This window comes from Ambystoma mexicanum, chromosome 2p (genome assembly GCF_040938575.1).
Source record: "Ambystoma mexicanum isolate Mex_15411 chromosome 2p, UKY_AmexF1_1, whole genome shotgun sequence".
NCBI lineage: Eukaryota > Metazoa > Chordata > Amphibia > Caudata > Ambystomatidae > Ambystoma > Ambystoma mexicanum.
This window is the reverse complement of record NC_090923.1, coordinates 718,225,330-718,241,371: the sequence shown is the minus strand read 5'-3', so window position 1 is coordinate 718,241,371 and position 16,042 is coordinate 718,225,330. Positions and strand designations below refer to the sequence as shown.

General features: G+C 43.6%; 1 protein-coding gene across 3 annotated transcripts in view; it reads left to right on the top strand.

Moving 5' to 3' along the window:
• Window positions 1-16,042, top strand: part of LOC138566713 (nesprin-2-like) — a 279,861-nt gene that overhangs the window by 210,428 nt on the left and 53,391 nt on the right. For 2 of the 3 annotated variants that reach the window (XM_069644309.1, XM_069644308.1), the window contains exons 4-7: window positions 6,581-6,763; window positions 8,519-8,656; window positions 13,078-13,272; window positions 14,594-14,876. In XM_069644309.1, coding sequence (XP_069500410.1) covers window positions 6,581-6,763; window positions 8,519-8,656; window positions 13,078-13,272; window positions 14,594-14,876 — 799 coding nt within the window. The remainder of the gene's footprint in view (window positions 1-6,580; window positions 6,764-8,518; window positions 8,657-13,077; window positions 13,273-14,593; window positions 14,877-16,042) is intronic. The other variant, XM_069644310.1, reaches the window with a different exon arrangement.

Sequence of the window (16,042 nt, the reverse complement as noted above, 5' to 3'; positions counted from 1 at the left end):
TTTTTTCTATGGAACAAAATTCGATGGAAAAAACCCTTGATGGAAAATATTTTATGCAAAACCAAAGACCAAGCACAGCTGTAGTGGTAATAACTGGCAATTGATCGTAGCAGGTACAGAATGGCGCTAGTACCTGGGCATCTATCTTATAGCAGTGCTCAGGAAATGCATAATACTTCTACACAAGCCAAAACTGTTGGCTTTGCTAATGCTTGTTTTTAATAGGACTTCAGCGAAGGTCACGCAGTGCTTATAAATCGAGTTGCTGAAGGCAGACTGTTAAGACCTTTTCATTGCACTAGTAGGCTGTTCACAACTCCAATTAAGTCATTAACTCTCAGAAGACTGCTTTGAGATAACACTGGCAGGCATTTGAGTGCAAAGTTTGATGGAAAAGGCCATAGGGATTACCATGGCATGGGCAGTCAATGGGTAGGCACATAAACGAACAACACCTCCAGGCTGTGGGTCATATGCCGTTTCCCCCTATCTCTACTGCAATGCAATGCAGTCGATTCGGTTTATAGGCGTCGCAAGCGCCACCTAATAGCCCAAACTAAAAAGGAGAAGGAGCGTTTAAGGAGGCTCCACAAGTGTATCTTTACAATAGGCTAATTGTTTCTACCCATTTTACTACTATGGTTTAAACGATATAACTTGGAGGATTGTTGTCCGTCATTGTAGATGTATACTAAGTTAACCTTCGGGGTGCTTACTGCCTGCTGTGTGTGGGTGGATTTTGAGCGGAACACTGTTTTTGTTTACCTTTTGCGCACTTTTTAATATTGTGTCATTCCCTATGGGATATGTAATGCCCCACCCATTGTTTCAATGTGTTATGTAAATTGCTGAATAGATGCAATCAAGATAACAGCCTTGTCGTCTCTCTTACCAGTTTGAGCAAATAGGCAAAGTTGTGAAGGAGTCAGTGACATATTTTGAATTTATATTGTCATTGGCAATGAGTCCAGCAAAGAAAGTAGCACTGGTTGAATGGTCAATACCAGTTTATGCGAAGGAGACCCTGAGTGCTTTGGGTTTTGCCAATGTGTATATGCACACATCCCATTTTGCACACTTACTGATGGAGAAAGGAATTATTAAGTTATTGAAGAGCAGCTGTTGGCAATGAAGAAGACTTGTATTCATTGGGGGCATTTATTTTATTTATTTCATTTATTGAGCATTTGTATGGCGCCTATACAGCAAAAAGGTGTTTCCAGTCACCACAAGACAAGGAAGGGTGCGGGGGCAGAGGAGTAAAACAAGAATAATGGTCCTACCAGGCCTTGTGACAGTCAGATCGTGCAAGTGCAGTAACAGGAAGTGCAAGGGCAGGAGGGAGGTCAGGAAGGAAGGATGGGATAAAAGAAGGGAGAGAGGGCGAAGTGCAGGAGGGAGGAGGCCCCAGGGACTGGGTAAGTGCCCGGGGAACCAGGGGTGAGGGTCAACTAGTGCGAGGAAGGGGGTGTACCAGACTCTGTGGGCTAGTCAGGAGGGTGCACGAGGGCAAGTGCTAGCTGTAGGGGGCCTGGGGGAGACTGGTTGAGGAGGGCCTGACTCCGGTAAGACTCATAAGGGCCTGGGAACCAGTCACAGTGACGGGGGGAATTAGCAAGGGAGGGGGAAAGGGAAGGAGCGGGAGAAAAGACACGTTTTGAAAAGCTTCCAGAACTTAAGAAGATCTGGCCCAAGTCTGAGAGGGGCAGCGAGACAATTCCAGAGGGAGGATCCTGCTGAAGAAAGAGATCTACCCCCACTCTCTGCTTGGAGACACGTTTGATCTGCAGAGTGTTGGAGCTAGAGGACCAAAGGACTCTAGAATGGAGGTATTTAGGGAGAGAACGTTGAATGTAGCGATGTCGCAGGCCCCAGAAAGCCTTGTGGATGATACTTCGGGTCGTGAATTTGATCCTTGCAGCTACCGGGAGCCAATGGAGAGATTTTAGGGCTGGAGAGATGTGGTCCCTGGGCTTGAGGGCAAGAATAAGTCTCGCAGACCTATTCTGGATTAGTTGATGAGGGCGGGAGTGTGCTTCGCCTTTGAGAACCACACAGATCTCAGATACTTCAACAAGTGCAACGCTGAAATAGTTGCCAAGCTTGGTGGGTGTATTTTTTTACTATCACCCAGTCACAACAATTTGAGGGCTAATGCATTGTGAAGGTGGTACCGCAAGTTAGAAATCATTGGGAGAGTCTGGTTTCCTTGCGATTTCACCGGAGTGGATTGTGGGTTTGACCCAGCCTTCTTTGCCTCTGATTAAGGAAGTCTTGGTGGCTGATAGAGTAGAGCTTTTGTCATTGTCATTCACAGTGAAATTGATTCAGAAGTATACCTCAATGGTTTTTGGAACTGGACTTGTGTCATTATAGAGTGTCTGTTGGCCATCAACAGGTTAAAGTCATGGAGGATTTGGTGTGATGTTCTGCTTGAGCCCTCGCAGAAAGGATGTTTAGGAACATATGTTGAAGATATATCTTGGTGTGCTGAGTGGTTTCGCAATGTGTAACAGTAAGAGAATCATTCACAGAAGAATTGCCCTTTGCAACAAGTCTACCAGCACACAGCAAAGGAGCAGGGTGTGAGAGCACCTTGCTTCCTACTGTAAATAATCGATGGTCACCTTCTCTGTGTTACCACTGCTTTGGCATGATCACTGAAAGAAAGACAATACGAAGGCTACGGATATTGGGTTTGGCTCCAGCATCTTCAGCTCTATGGGATTATATTGTTTGCTGGGTGCTGTCTACACCTCATACCACCAGACAATGATACTCTAGAAATGCTGCCTCCTTGCTTTATGCAATCATTTGTCCTTTATGCTGCCTCCACATTCCCACTTTCTAGTTCCTTTCATCATCTTTTCCTGGGGTTACCCCTTAACCATCCATATTGCTCCCCCGAACACCCAGTATCATGCCTACAAACACCCCAATAAGTCTGCCTCGCCCCGGCACAATGCCCTGTCCACCGAGGCAGAATTTATTTTGTCCTGTAAGAGCCGCCCGCTCATTGGTCACATGCACGTTGCTCCCCAGTCCTCCTATTGTGACCCTCTTACCAGCCTAGTCCTCCCTATACTGAAGAGTGGTGTGAGGGCCATAATGAATAGCTATCAAAGTGTACTCATATTGCAGAACAATTTTATTGTCAAAACAAAAGTAAAAAAAAAATTATGTACCTAGTTTTTACAAAAGTTAGAATCACTGAGTCGTCATGCTTAAACCAGTTTGAGAGAAACTCGGCCAACCCGGATTTCTTCCAACATTTCAGTCAATTTGACTGAAAATGTTCCATTGGTTCAAGTAGACAAAGGACATGAGGAGCAGGGCAGGCTGACATCCCCAGCCTGCCAGGCTGACAGGCACACCCAGCGCGCTCTATAAATAGTCAAAGAGATTTGCCTTTTTCTACCACGCGTCTTGGAAATAGGAACATGTTTTTTCTATTTGCGGCATGAGCAGCACAGGGACAAGGATGTTCAAACCGCACGCTGCAGGCAGGTGCCAGCACCTCTCCACAATGGATAAGGTAAGGCGGCCAGGCAAATGGACGAGGGAGAAAAGAAGGCATAATTAGTGGTGCTGAGCTATTTGGCTGCCTTCAAGTCACCCGTGATAGATTTCTAAAGGGGAGACCCACTGAAATTAGCATATCAAGGTGAAATATACACATTTCATTAAATTGGCTTTGCATAACCACCCAAATTGCACATGATGAATGGAATTTGCTTTTCATAAAATTAACACACACACAAAACCAAGAGAGGATATTTTCCTCTAATAGTGTTTTTGAAAACATTAAAAGGTTTGCATGTTTTAAACTCCAAGAACCAATACAAATATTTTCCTTGGGACGTGCAGTACCGTAATGGGACATTTCACCATTAGTTGGTTGTTATTTTTCATCAGGTTCTATAGTGCAGTGGTGAAGTCTCCAGCCTACTGACGACTGCTGTTTGATCCCTAAGGTCATCTTTAATTCATAAATTCAAAGAGGTCCTTCAATGTTTGTCATTTTAGGTGGGGGGACTGAGTCCACCCTCTGAATAAAGTGGGCGGACTCCGTCCCCCCGCGTGTACCCTCGACTTGAGCCCTGGTCACTTAGTGGGTAGTTCCAGCACTCGTATTACACAATATTTCACAGTGGCACCGAACAGACAGTAGGGTGAAAATTAGAAATTACCAAGAATAAGGGAAATACACAAAATAATAAAATAAAAATATACTCCTTGTACACCGGTCAACATAGTCGTTAGGAGTGAGTAAATTAGCCATTCTTAAGTAAGAATATACTCTGAGTATAGAAAGCCACTATTCCATCCACCAAGCCCCCCCTCACAAACGAAACATAAGCACAACACAAGTCTCTTATGTTGGGCCTAAGGAAACCCATCCGGGTCGAATCTAGTTCAACTGTGTATTTAGTATGGAGGCCTAGGTCCATAGCAGCATGACTGTCTGCTCATAAAATGCAGCAAATGCATTGCATGTACTCTTGAGAATGATCAATAATCACATAGAATGCAATCTCAGCTGTAAATGAATTATTTATTCAGTTCTGTTGCTGGAAAATCATAAAAATCAAAAAAATACTTCCAGTAGAAACAAATGATATGCATTTCTGTAAATCAACGATCACCACTAAATGGAAACACTCCACGAAGCAATGTAGTTAGTTAAATAAATAAATAAATGTTCGTTTTCATACTCGGATATAATCATAATCATTTCAACATAACTAAACATATATTATCAAGACCCAAACAGAACCAATCAACAGGAGTGATAAACACCGAAATATACCCCTGAGTTTAAAATTAATTCCTTCGCAGATTGTCAAAAATGTTTTTACTATTTGCGATGCAGGCAATCTCAATATAGTTACTACCAAACAGTGTTTGATAATTACATCCCAACGTTTCATAGCATCATCCATGTAATTAATTATTCATGGTCATGTTTACGATAAAACTAAGCAACAGTACTCACATCCTCGATGTGTGTGATTTCATTTATTTAAAAAGAAGTCTCAAAAATGAAAAATAAATCTTGTCTGTGCATTGTTTTTTAATATACCTAATAAAAACAAAATAAGAAAAGATCTGGGCTTTTGCACAAGTGGGGAGCCATCACTCCTGTGGTCTTTACCTTACCCCATCTCTCTTGTAAACGCGCTTGCTCAGTGCCTCTCCACCCCTATTGTCCCATGCAGTGCACTTTGCCACATATATATATATATATATATATATATATATATATATATATATATATATATATATATATATATATATATATATATATATATATATATATATATATATATATATATATATTAAACAAAATGTCTTTTGAACTTTTGAAGCTATGTTTTAAGTAGTTTTGTTTTTGGCAGCATAAACAGTAGGCTGGGCTGTGACTTCATGTAGGGTGGAGGCAAGGTGTTTGTATTGTAAAACAGCTTATTTTAGAGCAACCTGCCGTCTGCACTACCTCTATCCCACCCTACAGATGCCTGCGGAAATATCAGCATGTTGTAATCACTTTGTTTTGCTTGCTGACATTAATGTAACTGTTGTGCTGCTTTTGCAGGACAGTATTTTCGCAGTGATATGTTTACTGAATACGATCTGGGGTTTTTAAATCAGTGTCCGTGCAGGGAGAAAGTCCTCCAACACTGTTCTGTGCATGTTCATCCTTGGTTTGCGGTCGAGCTAGATCTTTGATTTGTGAAAGATATGCCTGGAGACTTCCTGTGCCAGGGACTCGTGTATGGACCCGCTTCAGAACATTTTTCGATTTAATGCCCTCCTGAATCTGATTGACATGGGTGATAAATGGGCACGGTAAACACATTGAAGTTGGAATGAGCTAGGATAAAGTGGCACGCTGTACTTGTGCTATGCAGCTGTTCACTGATGAAACCATGTCTTGCCTCTTGCAGCTGTTAGTGGCTGTTTGGTATTGCAACCCGTGGTTTCATTTTTGCTTTCAATAGAGCCTTTTCATTGGTCATGATTAGTGATGTGGATTTTCACAGCTGGTTGTTGGAGTTGGATGATTTCTTTTTTGCTTCTTCCTTAATGAACTTTTACAACATTACATGTTAATGAAGACAACTAAACAAAGAAATTACCATATAGCATAACATAACATTAAGAAACTGCAGAAATGGCAAACAATTAAAATAAATAAATTGTGCGCTCATGGACTTATGCAGAAATATTGCCTGGCACATTTTCTGATGCTGTTTCAGCAGCGATTAAAGGTTTAAAGAAGGTACTGGGACAAAGAAATACAAAAGTATTGTACAGACATATGTGACATCATAGCAACACTTCCGGGTTCAGTCTCTATGACGTGAAATGGGCCCACAACTAAATATTGTAAATACATGGTCACCTGACGCGCTGGAGTTAGTCGAGCAGGTGAATCTGTGAAGATCCGATGCAATAGAAACCTTTGTTTTCTGGGAAAGAGTGCACACACTCCACACATACTTCTCCGAAGGTCTATTGTCCAGTGTAAATGCCGGGCATTCTCTGGGGTCTCACTCTCACCCTCTCTTTCCCATAGGTTCTGCAGAGGCAGATTCAGGAGAGGCTGGCGCAGCTGGAGTCCTTGAACAGGCAGTATCGGCAGCTGGCGCAAATCAATGGGATTGGGCTGCAAGCCATATTGAGGGCTATGGTTCAGGAATGTAACCAGCGCTGGGACAGCCTGCAGAAACAGGCAAACGCCATCCACAAGAGACTGAAGGTAATGTCAATCTGCCAATCACGAATAGGTGCCAACCTGTATACCGGATGGGAGCCTGTGCCACACTGAGCAACTTTCTCAGGTCACCTGTAATTTACCCTACAGTTGCAAAGCTCTTACTAATGGCAGCTTCTCCCTCTGCTGACAAACTATCCTAAATCTACCAGTCTGCTTTATCATATATCCAGCGCTTCTAATCTGTATTATATTCCAGGGGAGTGACATGGCCCTCGCCCATTGGCCAATTTCTGGGCCATACCAGCCAATATGGCTCGCAAAAACAATCAGAAATTGGCCAATGAGAGGGGGGCCGCATGAATACCCCAGTTAATGGCACAGGCCCGGCTATCAGCACCGTGCTCCCATGATGAGCGGGAGCACCACGATGAGAGCCCCCTACTGCCAGTGTTCTCATCGCAGAGCTCACTCTCATAAAGGGAGTGCCGCGCTGAGAGCCTGCCTCCCATCCACAACATGAGTCTTCTCCGGGCCACACATGACAGACACGGCCCAGGCACTTTGAATCCTCTACCCCCACCCCTTTCTTCTTACCTTATGAAAGTGGGGGGGGGGAGTCGCATCCATCCCCACCGCCACTCACTCACATTGCCGGGATGCACCTAGAAGACGCGGCCCAGCTACAACATTGGCCCCATGCATCCCTCGGGCCACCCATTTAGGTATGATCTACAGGTGTTGTGCAAAACGACCTTTCCTCAACCTTTCCCAGGGCTCATAGTGACTACCGTAACATGGGGTTGACGCTCTTTGCTACTTTTACCTCAAAATGTAGCCTTGTCTGAGAGAAGGTGGGTGAGCTAGAAAGTGGATGGACTGTGCACCCAGCCGTGAGCTTGACCTATCGATTAATTAATTTGATTCTTTCCACTTATTTTTCCAATAATGTCCAGGATAACTATCTGTCAATTAGTAATCCCAGCACCCACCCGGCCCCGTTACTCTCGGATTTATTTATATATTTAAGTAGGTGATGGTATGGTCGCGGAATTAAAGGATGCAGAAAAACTAGATCTACAAATACCATATACAATCATGTCATCATAGTCAATACAAATAAATGATGGGGGCATATCACTGAAACTATTGTAAGATGCTTGAAACGGTCAGAGTAATTTGTTAATTGATTAGCATGCAAACGTATTCCTTGGTGATTGTCTACTATGCCAATCACAGTAATTCATTGTACTATTTTGTCATCCCTGTTTTTTTTACTATCTTTTAAATTAATGGTGCATGCTTTGAGTGAAATCAACAGCCAGTTACCTGCATAGCAAGTGTTTGCAATGTCAAATAACTGTGATATAACTGTATAATTCGCTATATAGTTTCTTCTGTGATGCTTTATTCTGGGACTTGTAGCGCCTCTACAGTTAATATTATCACCCAATTGAATAGTACTTCATTTATCAACCTTGTAAGGCTAAAAGGCTGTTACAGCCCAACTGTGTTTCGAGCGTGCACAGTTTCAAACATGCACAGTGCCGGCTTGCTCCATGTCACAAGTGAGCACTTAACCCATGAGCTATTTGCCCGATGACTAGTACTAATGAAATGATCACCAGCGAGCTTCCAAGTTCAGTGATCTGACCTTGACTTCCAGGGTCTATATCCAGTTTCACCTCCCTAGAGTAGCCTGTCACACCTGTAGCGGTGTAGAAACACCTTGGTGTATTGAGTAGCTATGCAATAATCATGAGCATTGCTCCTGTGGTGTTGTTTCCATATCTTTTTCAGTACTTCGTGAACCAACGCGAGGAGTTCGAGTGGGAGAGGGAGATCATCGAGGTGCGGCTGATCGAGCTGGACCTCAAACTCACCGATGTCGAGCACTTCTCCATTGGGAACACTCTGGAGAAGATAAAGCAGCTCCAGGTGAATTGAGGCAGTCAAGTTTCCTTTTTTAAATTAATGGGGCACACAACACTGAACTGCACTATGTGAAGCGTGCATACGTTGTGGCATGAGCAGCCCATGGCTTGCTTAATCTGGCCGGTGGCTAATACACACATTACGTTGCTGTATGTAATCAGCCTGGAAGTGACACAGGGGGAGATATATTTCTTTCGGTCCATGAAAGGGCCTTGTGGCCAATATGGTGGAGGCAAGCTTCGGCCACAGAATGTAAAAAAGGCTTATGACAGATCCAGTGTATAAGGGGAACCACTGCAGATCGACATCCTTCTTATGAGTTCTTGGTTAATTGCCAATAAAACTACTGGAGGTTGGGCAAGACTTGTGGTATAATGAGGGTTTTGCAAAATAAAGACCCATGCACAATTTGCTAATTAGGCAAAAAGCCCCGAGCCTGCGGGCCATTTCAGCATAAGGTAATGCCACCGTGGACCATAGTTACAGGCCCGAGCATAGCGTAGGGTCTGACCGGGTTACTAATGTTTATTTTTTTTATTTTTTGCAGCTGTGAGACGCATTGTGATCACAGCCGAGAAAAAAAGGGAAAAAAAATGGCTGCAGCAGACAGGAAAACGTAATCCGTTGTCTCTTTCGGTGGCAGCCATAGTAAACAAAGAAAATGGCCGCCATGGAAGGTGAGAAGGGACTACATGTAATCCTGTCTCTATTTCCATGATGGCCATTCAAGTAAATTGGAAAAAAGGTAAACAAAAGAAATGGCCCCCATGGAGCAGGAAGAAGGGACCACACGTAATCCCTTCTTCCTTTCCGTGGCGGCCACTCCAGAATAGAATAGTCGTGTCAGGATCGGCGCGAACCGCACCTCGTTTCATGCTTCGGATTACCGTATGGTAAGGCTCTGAAAGTAGCCAATTAGAGAAACCATATTCAGATATTTTTTGGCGCACCGGGTACTAATGCTGATTATTCTGATGGTTTTGCAAGCTTTTTTTCTAATATGCATACCCACAATGCATTGCTTTACAGCTCGGAGCTAGAGGTGTTCTTCCAGAGATGGCTATTGAGTTGCACTGCTGCACGTGTGGCAGGTTAATTTAAAATGGTCTAATCTACTCTTACATTACTGGTAGAAGGGTTTTATTCTTGCATTTTTTTAAACCATCACCAAACAAAATGCAGGTTTTTGATACCTTTTATTAGGCTAACTGAAAATGTTATGCAGAGATGAAACAATGCATTAGCTTTCGATGTCCAATAGGCTTCTTCATCAGATGGTGCAGAGTAAAAATACTGATTAAGGACATATATTTTATCTTGGGTTTTATCAAGTTTTTAAAATAGGTTGTAATACATGTAGTAAAAACATCTACTTGTGAAATGGGGTTTTCAGCAGCTGTGCCACTACCTCTAAACAGAAGAAGTGCTAACGGGTAAATAGGTTGAAGAGCCAGTGTAAACACAGATGTTTTGCACTACGACTCCCATGATCCCTCACCATTGATTCTCCTGGGTGGGGCTGGTGGGGGTTGTAATCTGTAACATGTAGAGAGCAAAGTGTTGCAGAACCCTGAACTATCTGGCGTTGGCCTACGTCCTGGTCCGATTCTATCATTGCTACTTTTATTGGCTGAAAAACAGGTTTCCATTCTTGCTTTACTCTTGTAAAGGTCAACGTTTTGTTGGCTATTGCTGGTGACATGGTAGTTTGGACCAGCCACTTGTAAATCTGCCCATCAGAAAGAAGCATTTCGTATTGGATCTTTCTCACCTTTCACAGACAGCGATTCCCAGTGGCACCATAACAAACAACTCTTGTGAGTCCCTATAAGCCACAACGAGAAAGCAACCATCAACTTTGAAATATCAATACTCTCTTCTCGGTATTAATTAAAAACACACATCCATGACCTGAAATCACTTTAAAGTGGACAGTAGTTTGTATAATTCTTAAGCACTTGCACTTGTCCATGACTTTGTATACCAAAAAGCACTTTATTAAGATTGCACTTTATGTACTGGTGTGTTCATTTGTGTGTTCATGTTGTGCAATTGTTCTCGATGTATCGTTGTACAATATGATTAATTATATTATTAAGTAATGTTATAATTGACTATATTATTTATGTTTGCCATGAAGAGAGTATTGTTCTTATAATGCAGAGTGGGCCCATGACACCCCCTAGCCGGTCAGATAGCAGAGAGAGTAGAAGGCCTGCTTTAACATCTGTGCAGAGCCTGCTGACGCAGGTTCGATTCCCGGCAGGGCCAAACTCAGCCTTGGTCGCCGTGGGTAATAATAAGCAGCTATATAAATGCTAAATTATTATTATTAATTAACAGCACCAAGCATTCTGAGACCTGTGCTCCTCCTCGCAAAGGTCTGCTAGGCTGGTTTGGTATGAATGTTCTGAATTCTTAGAAATGGTGAAATCACACCTTTAATAACAAGATGTCAGTAACACCTGGGCTAACCTCCAGCTCAGAAGGGTTCTTCTGTTCCTGCAGAAAGTCATAACATTGCTGCACGTTCCCGAACGGAAGAACGTGATTGGCACTCTGGCTGGCGGCTCCTTCACATTCCAAACTCACCCTCAAGCAAGAGGACATGGAGCAGCTTGAGCCTAAGCGAGACCCTAGCGTATTGAGGCCTCAGCAGGGTCAGGGACATTGTTGGCCCTGTCCACCCCCAAAAAGAGGGTGATAGCTTTCAGCACCTAGTGCCCCCTCTGGGGTGTTAATAGCTATTTAGGTATTTCTAAAGTGTCAGTTTTTCAAAGAACTGGGTTTCTCGTAACAAATGTGAGCCTACTTCTTTTCAAAAGAGACTACCAACAAAGATCCCATTGATGGAAAATAGTAAAGGGACACTGTCCCTTAATATTTCCATGCAGGACAGACGAGCGGCCAGACCGAGAAATGCTGGTGGACAAAATGTAAGGAGAATTGAAGGACCTGACAATGGGGTTGGGGGTGGTGAAGAGGGACACGAGGAGCTAAGTGGAAGTGGCTTAGGGACAGCAGTGAGCAACAAAGATGGCGGACAACTGAAGGAGAGGAATAAGAGGATGAAAAAACAAAGGCGGATATCATGGATTCACACCTGCATTCCCAGCCACCTGATTCGCCAGAAGCTCTCCCATGGGTGCTAATGATCAATATTTCCTGCTTCCTGTCATGGTCTTTTGGGCTGTTCCTGCAGAAGATGGGTATGAAGGATTGCACAAGTTGAAAGTTCACCCTACATGCACTACCAGCCTACTTATTTATCCCTGTTTCTCCAGGATGTCACTTCAAACCACGCCAAGTCACTCCAGCGGCCATCATGCTGCGAGTGGTCTTTGTTAGCGGGCGGTGGAGATTTGTTCAACCTTTACCAAGGCCACTTTTGATTGGTGGTGGGTAAAGGTTTTTTCTTGCAGAGGGAGCCCCATCACTGAAATAAAATGAAAGCTCTTCCCCAATAACCATTGCACTTCAGTCATTGGAGCACGTGGTGCCACAGCACCCCTCGGTCCAGCTCTCACGCAATAAGCTGCTCCAGAACAATATTCCCTACCACTTCCCTAGGCCTCAAGACAATTTTATCCACACAAAGCCGTATTACCACAGGAACATTAATAAGGATGTGCGTTCAATCATGCATTCATTCATTCATTCATTCAAGTTTTGGTAAACTGTATATCTTTCTTGACCTCAACTATGATACTTGTCTCTCGGTTTGAGCTATATTGTCTAATGTTGGTCTTAGGATGTTGTTCTAAATGTTGTAGATAGGTATTGTATTGCATAACTATTGTTTGAATATGCACTAGCACTTTAGGTTTACATAATTTAGGGGTGCCCCTGCACTTTTCTGATGTGATGTATATGTCCTTATACATTTCTATTGCATCGTTATCATGTATGCCTCATATATTCTATGGATTTAATGCGGTTTGAATAAATGTCTTTTTATACGTGATATTGACGTTTAAGCAGGATCGTTAATCTGGTACAACTCTCATTTTGAGCTAGTCATCAGCTAAGAGAAGTCAGAAGTGGGCGCTGTGCCATGTGCGGTGTGCATGGGTATTCGTATTATAGACCTAAAAACATTTGACCTAAAACATTTGATCACATCTTTTGACTTTTTTTTCAGTCAAATTTAATTAAATATATATATGGGTGGGTAAGGGTATCGATTAGGTTGAGGGTAAGTGGGGGGGGGGCGTTGTGGGTGGTGCCCCCCCCGCATTTTAGACCGGAAAAAAAGGTCAAATAAATGCTATCAAATATGATTAGGTCAAATGTTCTAGGTCAAATAGAGCCAAACCGTGTGCATGATATCCTCGTAGAGTTGTAATTTTCTTTTCTAGTGTTATATGATGTAACGTTCTCCTTGGTCTTCGGGGTTGTCACTCCCTGCTGTTGCTCGATTCCAGCCACTGCAGCAGGATGTGCAGTTGAATGCCGACCGTGTGGACGGCCTGCTGGTCTTTGGGGAACAGCTCATACAGAGGAGTGAGCCGCTGGACGCAGAGTGCCTTGAGGAGGAGCTACAGGTCCTAAGCTGCTACTGCCAGGAGGTCTTTAACCGGGTCTTCCGATTCCGCCGTCGGCTTGTCAGCATGAGGCTGGTAGGTAGACTGTCCACCTGTTTGCCACTTCTACATCAGGTGTCCATGACATCATGTCCCCGTATAGAGTTGTGTGGCCTGTAGGAGCGTAACCTGTAGCCTGTTCTTTTATTGGCTGCCATCCTCATAAAAGGAATTGATTTAGGATCATTTTTGGATATTGATTCTTTAACTATGCAGCCAATGACAGAGATCAGGATTGCAGTATTTCTGGCCTGGTTTGTTTCTGGGGATAGAGACGAGTTGTCCCAATAATGGGGGCCAAGCCCAAAGACTGCTGTCGTTTCCAGGGGAGGGATCCTGCCAACCAAATACAGGTCATGTTTCAGACTTTATTCACCTATTCCCTTTCACCTGAGCCATCTCAATCAGAGCCCTTTCCTACAAAACCATCTCAAAGAAACCAAAATCATTGCAAGGCCAATTTACCAAAAATGCACCCATTGTTTTCAATTGAAAGTCACTTATATTTGAAAAAAGTGAAAAGAAGCATACAAATTGAAAAAAGTTAATAAACAGTAGGAGAAAAGGGGATAAACAGATAGAAAAACATGAAAAAATAACGTAAAGAAAGCCCAAATCTCTTGCATTGAAATGGCCAATAAAATTATTTTGATTAGTCGGCTTGCAGTCGGATGGCTGCTATGAGTTAGAAATTAGGTGAGTAGGATTGTAATAAGATATCATAGATCCTTTGGCTGCTGCCAGGCGTCCACGTTTTCTGGGAACATGATTTGGGTACCTGTGCCATTTTCCACACTCTTCCCATGGGATCATCACTGTAGGCTGATAGCTCTTAAAATCGAGTCACACCCCTGGCGTTGGAAGAGCACCTTGTTAAAGATTCTTGCCCATCAACACCCATGACATGCCACAAACTCTAGCGGAGCATGATTTACCCGTGCTGTGCTAAAAGCACAGGTTGCCATCCTTATTCTCATGGGTCACACCGAAGACTGCATGCCACGTAACCCACAATCTTGAACAGCGTGCAGAGGGTTCTTGCTCTCCAAACTCACCAGACAGATTTGAGGGCCCCAATGTTTTAAGTCAGTATCAAAATCACTTTACTGGGACACAGCTAGAATACTTCCGGTGTTTGAGAGTACGACCTTCTGGGGAGTTTTGAGTGTCTCCATCCTTGGTAATAACCTTCTCACTGAGTATCAGCGTTTTCCTGGTGGTGGTTCAGCAGTCGATTGGAAGCTTTTCAAATCAGGGTGGCGCCATGTCAAGTACGCTGTGAGAAATCTGTCAATAATGATAAAGCTTGTTATTCTTAACTGCTCTGTTTACATTCCTTCTGTTACTTGTATGGTAGGTGTTTGAAGACGAGTTGCAGTCAGACAAAGAGACCGATCAGGAATCAGACAGTTTCTCTGATATATCGTTGGGACAAGGCGATGGAGCAGAGGAAAGAGACAGTGCGTTCTGTGACACTGTTTCAAGTGACAGCTGCAAGCTTTCTGCCAACAAGAACCACGCCAGTTGCAGGACTTCTTCGTCCAAGAGCGAGAGCCTGGATTTAGAGTGGGATCCGTCAGTGGATGTCGGAGGCTCCACTTCCCATGATGAAGACGATTCCTTCCATAGTGCCTTCAACGGTCTGTGTCTCCCAAATCCTTGCCTTGCCTCCATTTCCGCTCTTGCTGCAATCCAATGCTTTTGGGTGTCTTTTGTCTGGCTCTCGCCCAGGATCCAAAACACTTGGACGTCCAGTTTTCTGGGATCCCCTGTGCTTGCTATCCCCTTTGCAATCGCACCTTCAAATGTTCATGTGTTTCATAGATTCTTCTTGTTTTCTTCTGCTCTTCTGCAGTCTCTATTAACCTTCCAGGGCTAACCTTTGTCATGCCAGAATTGGAAATGTCAAAGATAGCTTTGGAGGGAGGATAGCTCAGGGGCAACGCGCTCGCCTTGGAAGCAAGACGACAAGGAGCACCACAGGTTCGATCCCCGGGTTTGCACTTAGAAACATCTGGGTATTAAGGGCATTATAAATAACCTATCATATCAGGGAAGGGTCCTGTTTCTGCTTACCAATACATCTTGTTGGCTGAGTTGAATCGAGATAATGGTGCCAGAGGCCATTTGAGGAAACCTCTCTAGGGTTTGGTTCTCAGTTTCCAGCTTAGATTTGATAAGTTATATGCATCGCATGGTGATTATAAGTCCACACCAGGGTGACTGATGTGAAAATGCTGCATCAATTTACTCCCAGGTATTCCCTACACTCTATTTCACTATCTGCCCTACAACTGCTGAGTTCCAGAATCATAGCTTCTCAAGTACCCAACCCATTTTCTAAATGGTGTTCCCTGCATCGCAGAAGTCGTCCTAGCCTCCACGCTCTCCATTGAGTATGATTCCCACTACATAAGCTATTACTGGGTCCCAACTACCCAAGCACTGCTTTTCCCAGAATCACAGCTGCTTCCCGTCGCTCGCATGGGGTTTGCTGTTCGGGTTTGCACAAGTTTTTTTCTTAAGTGCTGTCTGTTCCCATGCTACCTGTTTTACGCCAAGAAAGAAAATTTTTCAGGTCGAAAATAGGTTGTATGAGTATAGGATAGTAGCACGTGGTAGAACATTCTGGTGCCGTGGAAGGAGAAGACACGCCACGTTTCTAGTGGCAATTATGGAATGTGTGACGGCAAAATGCATGGACGCAGAATTATCACAGAAGGAATTAGATAAAAATATCATTAAGTTTGTGGGGAGAAATTAAGCTGTTGGTTATGGTTGGTAGAACAATTAGGGCCGTGCTCTA